Source organism: Postia placenta, assembly GCF_002117355.1.
Source record: "Postia placenta MAD-698-R-SB12 unplaced genomic scaffold POSPLAscaffold_19, whole genome shotgun sequence".
NCBI classification, from domain to species: domain Eukaryota; kingdom Fungi; phylum Basidiomycota; class Agaricomycetes; order Polyporales; family Adustoporiaceae; genus Rhodonia; species Rhodonia placenta.
The window spans coordinates 68263-78109 of NW_020169850.1; the positions used below are offsets into that span (position 1 = coordinate 68263).

The 9847-nt window shown below is 57.0% G+C and overlaps 3 protein-coding genes across 3 annotated transcripts; 2 read left to right on the forward strand and 1 right to left on the reverse strand.

Annotated features, from left to right (window-relative positions):
• Positions 1–1717: 1717 nt before the first annotated feature.
• POSPLADRAFT_1061782 (hypothetical protein) lies at positions 1718–5047 on the forward strand (the record flags this gene model as incomplete). The annotated part of the gene is made up of 10 exons (XM_024481428.1): positions 1718–1884; positions 1943–2399; positions 2452–2649; positions 2734–2917; positions 2965–3333; positions 3384–3773; positions 3836–4215; positions 4262–4687; positions 4740–4838; positions 4889–5047. The coding sequence occupies 10 exons, from the start codon at positions 1718–1720 to the stop codon at positions 5045–5047; spliced, it is 2829 nt and encodes a 942-aa protein (XP_024333871.1).
• A 2-nt stretch (positions 5048–5049) lies between these two features.
• On the reverse strand, positions 5050–5848 carry POSPLADRAFT_1157770 (hypothetical protein; the record flags this gene model as incomplete). Its single annotated transcript, XM_024487235.1, has 3 exons — positions 5050–5561; positions 5663–5715; positions 5763–5848. The coding sequence occupies 3 exons, from the start codon at positions 5846–5848 to the stop codon at positions 5050–5052; spliced, it is 651 nt and encodes a 216-aa protein (XP_024333872.1).
• A 1156-nt stretch (positions 5849–7004) lies between these two features.
• On the forward strand, positions 7005–9806 carry POSPLADRAFT_1157602 (hypothetical protein; the record flags this gene model as incomplete). Its single annotated transcript, XM_024487214.1, has 7 exons — positions 7005–7060; positions 7699–7783; positions 7854–8202; positions 8359–9285; positions 9340–9545; positions 9575–9688; positions 9741–9806. The coding sequence occupies 7 exons, from the start codon at positions 7005–7007 to the stop codon at positions 9804–9806; spliced, it is 1803 nt and encodes a 600-aa protein (XP_024333873.1).
• Positions 9807–9847: the final 41 nt, after the last annotated feature.

Sequence of the window (9847 nt, forward strand, 5' to 3'; positions counted from 1 at the left end):
GGTCCTGGAGGTATCTAGTAGACCCCCATCGGGGCGGTGGGAAATGGGTCTAACGAACACCATCCCCAGGGGGAGATCAGGGCCTATATCCCGATATGGATATATGCATGTGCCTGATCGCACCCTCGAGGCGGGTTAGACGCCCGCCCGCCCTCCTTGGGACGCTCCTCCGCCGTACCTTAGGACGCTCCACCATCCCCAGCCTCTGTGTACCCTCGCCATATTTGTACCTGTCTACATCTTGATGCCATGTCTTTGCTATTTCAAATTAGCTCCTATGCTCTCTCGCCCGGCTATATTCTCGCTTTCACCATGCCGCCACCTAGTACTCTCCAGATCGGCGACGACCTGCTCCCATGTCCTGCGACACCCCCCCGATCGCAGCCACCGAGGATGCGCGATAACCAGAAGGTCATCCCCCGCACAGGGGCGCACTTTTTGACCCCCCAAAAACGTCGGCTCGGGGGCAAAAAAGATCAGGTCTTAGTTAGTCATCCAGGTGATACTCGTACATTGGCACTGCTAGCCCGTCTGCGTGCTTTAGAATCTCATGCTTCTACTCCCCCCCCCCTCCCGAGGACGCCCTACCACCTGATCTTGAACCCGAACCCTTTGAACAGGAAATCCCTGTCCAGGAGCCATCGGACGCCTCACCCCCAGCCAAGCGTAGCAAACGGCTGCTACCCGATGCAGAGGCACACAAAACATTCGACTGGTGGCGTGCTCTCATTCCCAAGCTAGTCCCGGCTCTCCTCCAATATATGCAGACATCGTACCGGCAACCTTCAACCTCGTGCACTCGGGTCGAACTGTTCTGCGAGGCCTCGTCCTGCAGCACCCGAGGAGTGAATATCTTGTGCTTGTACTGGAGCCGTAAGTCATAGTTCATGTCCCCTCTCAATGTACGAATAATAAGATTCATAGATCTAATTGCCATTGATGTCAAGGCCTGTCGGTGTTATAGTATCCCCCAGGTCCTTGTGCATCATGGCCTCTTTCCAGTCTCTCCCTCCCACCCTCGCACCGCTGTCTCCATAGACCTCCTGGAGTTCTATCATGCGTTATTCGAATGCTCTGCTGACGCGGTGACTGCACTGGCTGGCGCCTTGCGCACTCACTATGCGCGTCGCGGTTTCCAGACCCTCGACCATAAGGTAAGTACCCTCCCTTAGACCATCATCGAGACAACCTGAGCTCTACAGGGAGACCCCATCCGTGATCCATTTCGACGCGGCCTTGGGTATGCCACGCAGTGGTATGACACCCTCCGTCACTCAATTCAGCATCGTCTCGATGCTGCGATCGATGCTGCACATGCATGCCTCGTGATACAACGGTCTATACTCCTGTGTCGATGCCTGACTCGTAGACGACGAGTGAGGGCTTATGGACAGTGCGTCGTCCTGAAGATCGAGCGAGGAGGTCGAGAATGACCACTACCCCAAGTGAAGAGGAGCAGAGACTTGAATGAATAACCAGGTCGAACTTAGGGTTCGACCGACTAATGGTACAACTACTTATACAAGTACCGACTGCGCATGGACCATCGTGTCTATGTGGTCATGTTAGTGAAGAGAGAAACGTAGTGGTACGATGCCGAGTACGAAGTGCGCACGGACCCCATTATGTAAGCTACATAATGTTCAACCTGCGGGTGAGTGCTAAGACAGGCGCCAGTATGGGCGCTAGTAGTACAAGGAATAGAACGGAGAGACAAATGTTTCACCTCACCCCCGATCCCGTCGACACTCTGGTAGACAACCACGATGCGCATGCGCTGAGCACACCTCCCCCGGTGGATGCTCTGACACGCTGTGCGAGGCTCCTGAGTACGAGGTGTCCAGCCTGCTTTGGAGGAGCAGCGTTCGGACGGTCGTTTGATGAGTAAGTCCATTGTCGCTTTGACCGTCCACTACACTTGCTGATTGACGTCTCATTACAGGGGAGCGGACATACATGTCGCACTGGATGCGACATTCAGCCAACGTCACAGCATGCATGCGGGCGACTCGCCGCACTTCTATGAACCCGAGTTCTTCATCCCTAAGGCTCAGGTCGACGAATGCGGCCGGCGCATCATTGCAGCACGCAAGAAGCCTCCACGACCCTCATGCGCTCCAAAGGTGCCTGCGCACATCGTCGATGAGTGCGAGAAGTCGTACAAGGCCGCGGACGAGAAGAAAGTCAAGACAAGTGCGAATCGATTCGACGATACCGGCGTGATGGCCCTAATCTGCCGTCACAACATACCCATTTTCCTAGCTAACGTAGATACTCCAGGCGAGCAACAGAAATATGCGATTGCGCTCCTCGAGCATCTCTTTACATTCCTCCCCCCCAATGCGACTGTTGCGGCACTGTACGACATTGGCTGTGTTGTCGATCGCAGCCTCGAACTGGTGAGCGCCCCTAACCCTCATGTTCATGAGAACACACTGACACTGCCCATAGTACAACATCCTACCTGTTGATATCCACCAACGACTCATATTCGCCATCTCCACAATGCACGCGTACGGCCATCAATGGGCCTGTCAGATCGTCTACAACCCCCGTTTACGCGAAGGCCTCGGGCTCACCGATGGTGAGGGCATTGAGAGGCTCTGGTCGAGGCTCTGTAAGCTCATTCCCATCACACGCTCGTCTGCGGTAAGCACATGTATGTTTCCGCCGCATCATGCCTCTCATGACCGCTCACAGTGATCACGGCGTATCTGGCTGATCGACCGTCAGGCCAAGGTTATCAGCCTTGATCTGCGTGACGATCTGGGCCACTGGATCGCCCAACGCCTACGCCATGGAGTGGAATCAAGGGAGGCGTCGTCTCTTGAAGAGCTGGCGCGAGTAGGTATTCCCAAGGAGGAGCTACGAGACGAATGGAAGCAGCAATGCGTAGCGCAGACATCTATCAGAGCGCGTAAGGCATCTGCTATGATCATGATACCAATGCTGACCCTCCCACAGATGCTCCAGCGCATCTCAAGAAGGAGCTGGACGTTGTGTTGAGCCTGCAGGCTGACCTTGACACTGTCAACAAGGCTATCGAAACAACACGGACAGTCCTTGAAAATGGTGAAGCGTCTGCCGAGTCCCATGAAGTCATCGCGAGACTCGAACGATCACATACACGCCTGGTTGATAAGGTAGAGGCCCTATACTCATCGCTCAACATCACGGACAGCTTCCCAGACTTCAGAAACATCAGCCTCGAGTTCGTGAGGCTGCTACTAATGGCACACGACCTGAAGATCAACATTCGCAAGCGCGCAGTGGGGAGCTTCTTTGAATGGGATCGGCTGGACCAAGCGGTCGGTGGACGGCACAACCCTCTAGGTGAGTGCGAGACATCGGGGCACAGCGCTCACTATTAACATGTCACATAGGCACCAAGATCCATCAGCAGACCCGCAAAGCAATTGCGAAGCGTACGCCCGCCCTCAAGACAGCGATCCGCAAGTTCAATCACTATTGCGAGACCCTCAAAGAACTCAAACAGCCGGAGTGGACCATCACCGTACCCCTTCCACTTCCCACTGACCTCGACGCCCTCCGCGACGACGCCAGCCTCCTCGCCGATGTCTGGATTGACCCCTCACAAGCTCAAGCCCCCCGATGGCTCGAAGACGTCGACGTCCGCAAGGGTATTCGCGTGCTCCTACTTGGAGACCATTGTCTAGAGGAGCGGCACCGCTTAGGAAGAGAGGCAGACAACATCTGTCGTTGGTATGGTAGTGAGCTTGCGGCCGCCAAACTGGCATTGGCGACATCATCCAGTAAGTACACCAAGCCATCGCTAGCGCCACTCGCCCCTTCCACTAACCATGGACCCTACCAGATGCGGATATCGCGTTTCTGCTACAGCAACGCGTCTGCGAGCTTCTGCTCCTACCTGCCAAATGGAAGAACCCACTGGTCTCACCTCAACGATTTGACGCACAGACCACACTCGCGTCCGAGACGGTCAACAGCGCCCTCGGCGATCCTCAAGTGTATGCATGGCCGTTCGTCATCGAGACTCCCCTCCCTTACATCATCCATCAAGATGATACAGACCCCTATGGGCGTCTGGAGGAGGAGGAACTGTCATACCTCGAGGCAGAACAGCATCTGGTGGAGGACGTCTTCCTGGACGACGCTAGTGGCGACGAGGGGCCCCCTGAGGATGCAAGGTCCGAGGCATCTGTCATGACAATAACCATGACATGGGAGACTCCAGTAAGTCTTCCTTGTCGTGATACCGCACTTGCGCTAATGTGCGCAGATCCATGTCTCCATTGATGACGCTCCCCACTTCCTGCAAGCCACGGCCCCGGTCCTCTTGCAATTGTTGCAAAGCAACGTCCACCTCGATGTGTCAAACATGAGTCGCCTGCAGAACCGGAGTGCGTGGATGAATGATAGCTGCATCAACGCATGCATGCAGCTCCTCCAACTCGTCTTCCTGGGTCCAGGAGGTGAGCGGGTGGCACTCCTGTCCACATACATGCTCCCCCTAGTGCGCGCAGATGCCGGCGATGCGACCCTCTGGCGCAATGCGGCAAGCACACGTTTCTGGGAGAAGGATGTATGGACAATCCCGATCCACTACAAGGACCATTGGATGCTGGCGACCATTGACATTCCCCGGTCGCGCGTCGCCTACTTCGACAGTTTTGCCCGGGAGCATCCATGGGAGGGTCATATTCAGGTAAGTAATTATGGCGTCAAAGTCTTGCATATCCTAATATTGGCATCGACAGGATGTCATGCAGCTCACCGCGCGCCTGCTCAATATTGCAGCAGATAAGGGTCATTGCATTGTCCACGCGCAACGTGCATGGGCCGTGTATCCGACCACGGTAAGTAGCATTCACCGACGCCGCTAGGCGCAGTCTCACCCAGTCCCTAGACAGCAGCACGTCAGCACAACACATATGACTGCGGCGTATGGATACTGGCCGTCATCGCGGCAGTTTTGCGTGGGTATGACATGACGGGGTTCGAGGAGGCAGACATAGGCCGTTTCCGCATATTCCTGTTCACGCTAGCACGCGCTGTATCCACGTAAACTTAGTATACTGAATCAATAACCACGCCTTCATACACGAGCATGACCCGCTGTGAGGGGAAACATGCTAGCTCATAGAATACACCATAGTACTCTGGCATGTGCGTTAGCTGCGTGAGCTCCCACAGGTCGCAAAATACCTCCTTGGCTGCGAACTCCGCCCGGGTCGACGTCACAATTTGTGCGCGATTGTCATCGTCCACACCCTCCGCGGCAGCCTCCTCCCACTGGGCATGAGCAACCTGCCGATGCTCCCACGCATCGGCGAGGTGTTGCTCTATCAACCCTCGCAATTCGTCCAACCTCCCTTCGTTCCACAAGCGTATACGACGATCCCGTTCGTCGTGCAACGTTCGCCAGGCCTGCCCACGCAGGACGGCCTCCATCTGCTTTGCCGTGGCATTAGCAGGGTTGAAGTCGAGGGGCGTATTGCATAGCGCCTTGAGGAGCAGCGGGTGAGAGCGGAGGGGCAGGTGCGCGTCCGTGAGGACATCGGGGGGGATGTCATGATGGTCTGTGGGCCTCAGAGGGTGGACCTGAGAGGGTATTAGAGAGCCCTCAACTGAGGGGTGGTCTTTAGCAATGTAACCCGGCGTCATTGAAACATGAATGTACGCTGGCGATGCAGATATGCATGCCGGTTCTGAGCCCTTCGGCTGGCCTTGATGCTGCACGCTTGGTTAGCAAGGGATAGGGCGGGGGTTAGTAGCTATACCTTGGAGTAGCTGCATGAGCCTGTTTGCGCCTTTTGGTGGCAAAGGTCTTGTCTGCGGCAGTGAAGTATTTGGCGCCTCTGCCCATGGTGGCAGTAAAGCGTACAAGGAGCCCTATGAGAATCTAGTCTGCCCCAAGGGTTAGACCGTGCACCTTATGCTTTGCCCAGAGCCTTTCAGAATGCCGCTGGTGTCCAAATGTACCCAGGCGATGTGCAAGCCCGTTGGCGAGCAAAGCGCGCAAAATTGGAGGCATTGCAAGCTCAAAAACAGCCTGTATATGACTTGCAAGTATGTTTTCGACCGTCCTGCAGCTCGATCAGTGGACCCTTATTCGCGCGGGGATTGGCTGCAGCACCAGGTACTGATCACCGAGGAGCATCATAGCGAGCACCGAGGAGCGCTCAATGTATGGGCGCCTAATGCCAGTGCAGATCCCTGTCACGAACCTCGGCCATACTAAATCAAGGCCGAAGAACCATCAATGGTCCATAGTAATCGGATCATCCTGCGGTCCTGGGCAGGGATCCTTGGGCTCACGCGCAGGTTGTATACATGTAAGAGTCCAATGTGAGCTTGGTGAGCTTGCTCACATTGGACTCTTACAACTAGCTTTTGCAGGAGGCTGCGGCCGCCCAGAAGGACTGGGGGCCAGCACTGATCTCCGAGGGGGACTGATCTCCGAGGGGGACTAATCTCCGAGGAGCGCCACATGGGCGCCTAGGAGCAGCGCAGATCGCTCAGGGCACCCTCGAGCAGACCAAATCGAGCCCGAGGGGCCGCCTGAGACCATTGTCCTAAATGGCACGCGGTTATGCCACAGGACCGCTTGGCACTTGGGCCGCCTGCCGTGTGGCCACAGTGGCCATACGCACCGGCAGGGCCATCTGGAAAGGCAAGCCGGGCGGCATGAGGCAGATGGCCGAATGCCGACCGTGGCATGTCGGCGCCCGATGAACGTTCAATTAATAGATGTCGGTGTACACATTGTTGTTGACATCGCTGTACGCTTGACGACGAAATAACTACAATCACATTGATAATGTCTAAGGTGTGCTGCTATTTCTGCTACGACACGGAGTACTACACTAGTGCCACTCATCTTGCAACAATGTATCATAACACTATTAACTTCGGATGTTACCCCATTTACCTCACGGAGAAGCGAGAGACCCTCGGGCAGACCATATCGAGCCTGAGGGGCCGCCCGAAACTATTTCCCTAAATGGCGCGCGCTTGAGGCAATGGGCGGACTGGGGGTGCTGACCGTCATAGTTGACGGGCCACACGTGCCCTCAGGGTGAGCCGGCGGTACCATCCGCTATTCTGATGGCGGATCACCTCCCGACGCATGTCATTGGTGACATGCCCGGAGTTGAAGCCGGCCTCAACCCTCGCCTTTGCGATCCCGACGGAAGCCTTCACTCGCTGGGGCGGCGAGGGTTGAAGTGATGTGAGCGGGGAACTGCGCCGAGGGAGTCAGAGGGATGCGAGCGGGGAACAGCAGTGAGGGAGTCAGAGGAACCAAGCAGCTGGGCGCATGCTTCCCAGGCATACCAAATGGGGTAACACCGAGGAAGCAGGCGACTGGATATCAATTCGCTGATCCCTGCATGAGGCCCAAGCCATCCAAATTGGGTCACATGCTTCCGTTCTGTCCTCTACCATCCTCTTCGACGTCCTCTAGAGCTCGTTCAACGCCATGGCCCTCCCTCTTCTCCTCGTGATCCTCATCGCATTCACGCCCATGCTCCCACCTCATCCTGGGCAACCATCTAATTCCTCCTGCCGTGTCTCTCCACCTACTGCTGCCTCCTTTTTTCTTGCTCCCACGCCCAATCTACCCCGACTCTCTCGCCCTTTCCGAACTCCCTTAGACCATCTCCAAGAGGCTTTGCAACGCCACGCACGACACCCAATCTCACCATCGCTGCCCAGGTCAGAGGTCCCACAGATCGTGATCAAGCAGGAGGAAGTGCCGACGCGTTTAGAGGACATTGGAGAACCGGGATACTTCATTCAGGTGAGTATCCAATGTCATACAGCGGCACACCGCGCTCCACGCGTCTCATACTAATCAAACCCCACCTCAGATGCGACAGCGCGTGAAGACCAGCACGCCGCCTGGAGCGCGGTCATTACGCGAAGACGCAGATGAGGAGGCCACACCGCGTGAACAATGCTCTCGCGAGGCACGAGACACGGACACTGCCCCGACCACCCCGACTCGCCTGCGCACGGTAATCAAACCGACTGGTAAAAGCACCAGCATCAGCCACAGGGCCCAGGCACGCCGCGCGCAGCTCATGCCGCCCCCAAACCCCGAGCGCGAGGGCGATGCGATGGCTGCCGCTCCCGAAACCACCGGCCTCCATTCTATGGAGTTGCGGAACACTACGCCCCAAGTGCAAGAGGAGCGCGCCCCTGCCGCAACCATCCGCAGTGAGCAAGAGGATCCCTCTTCCGCCCCAACGTCCTCCGAGCCTCCTGCCCAACCCGGAGGGTCCATCGCGCATGCAGGAGGCTCCCAGCCCATGCACTATGCGCCAGCACCACGCACACTACGTGAAGACATGCTGCTGTACCCATACCACGCAGCACCCTTTGCCCCCACGCATTACGGTGCTGCCGGACTCGACCCCCACAACCTGAACATGTACTACCACCCGTCTCCGTACCAGAACCTGGCGGCGCCGCTGCGCTCGCGAGCCCCATCCAGCGTCTCACGTGCAGACCTCGCAGGACCCTCCGCAGAGCCCCTTGCACCTCCCTCCAAAGTGGCATCAACATCCTCGCGAGTCGCATCTACAGCCCCGCGCTCGCGGGCGTCCTCCAACGCGTCACATATCCATCCCACCGATCCCGCTGACCCTCTGCGCTACAAAAGCACCTTAGCCCCCCCCGGTCCAAGCGACATGCCGGGCTGGACCGTCCTCCAGGTGGCGGATCCCCAGCCCCTACTTCCACAACGGCAAGCCCTTCCTTGCAGACCCTTAACACCCCCTCCTAGCGACAGCCAGCCCTCCAAGAGGGCCCTCGAGCCTACGCCCAAGGCGACGAGTACGCAGGAGGACCCATCCACGGATGTGCCTAGCGCGCAGCAAGCAGGCACCGCGGACAATGCAGCGGCAAGTGCTGCCGGTTCCCCTATGGATGAGTCTGGCGACAACGCGGTGCATGACACCTCCCACGATGGCAGCCCGGAGTGGGATGAGGTGCCTGGCATGTCGTATGAAGAGGCCGCAGAGGCTGAAGAGCAAGCCCTACAAGAGCAAGCTGACGACGACGTGTTCGGCACCCCAGGGCGACTCTCGGACGACGTGCGCCAGATCCTGCGGACAGGGTTTGCCAAGATGAATACCATCGTGGAGCAAGTCAGCAAGGACTCTGGGCTGCCAGCGGCGCGTGTCCAGGCGATGTTCGGACAACAACACGCCCGCGTGAACACCGCCCGCAACCACTGGAACATCTACGGCCGCTACTTCAAGATGAACCAGGCGCAAGAATGCAAGCGTCTCGGCCTAGGTAAGTACAGGGACTTTGCATCCCTAAACAGATACTAATGCGAGCCTCGCACAGATGCTCCTTTGGCAGATACCGTCGAAATCCGCTCCAAGACGTACGCGCTATTCAAAGAAGCGCACGCCGACATCTGGCGCGACATCCTCGAGACCTTCGAGGAGGTCGAAGTGTGGGCGGCGAATCACACTGTCGGCCAGCGCAAGCGCGACTTTGCGAAGGCAGTCGCCAAGATGAGGCAGCTCGTAAGTGCCTACATCATGAGCGTCGCGCAGCCCACTAACCACCCCCTCAGTGCGACAACCTCGCGCTGCGATACGACTTCTCCACAGCATTCCTGATGGCAGGCAATCTCGTCAATACGGACACGGGCCTGGCGCAGCTCTATGAGACTGCGACGGCAAAAAATGTAAGTTCCCGCTGGTTACATTGGGTGCTTTACTGACTATATGATTTCCCAGTTTCTGAGCACCTATCTGCGGGGCAACGAAGACACATCCCTCGCACACTTCAAGTCTTATTTATAGTAGGTGTCTATGTATATCTACAATGCAACATGGAGCTCATG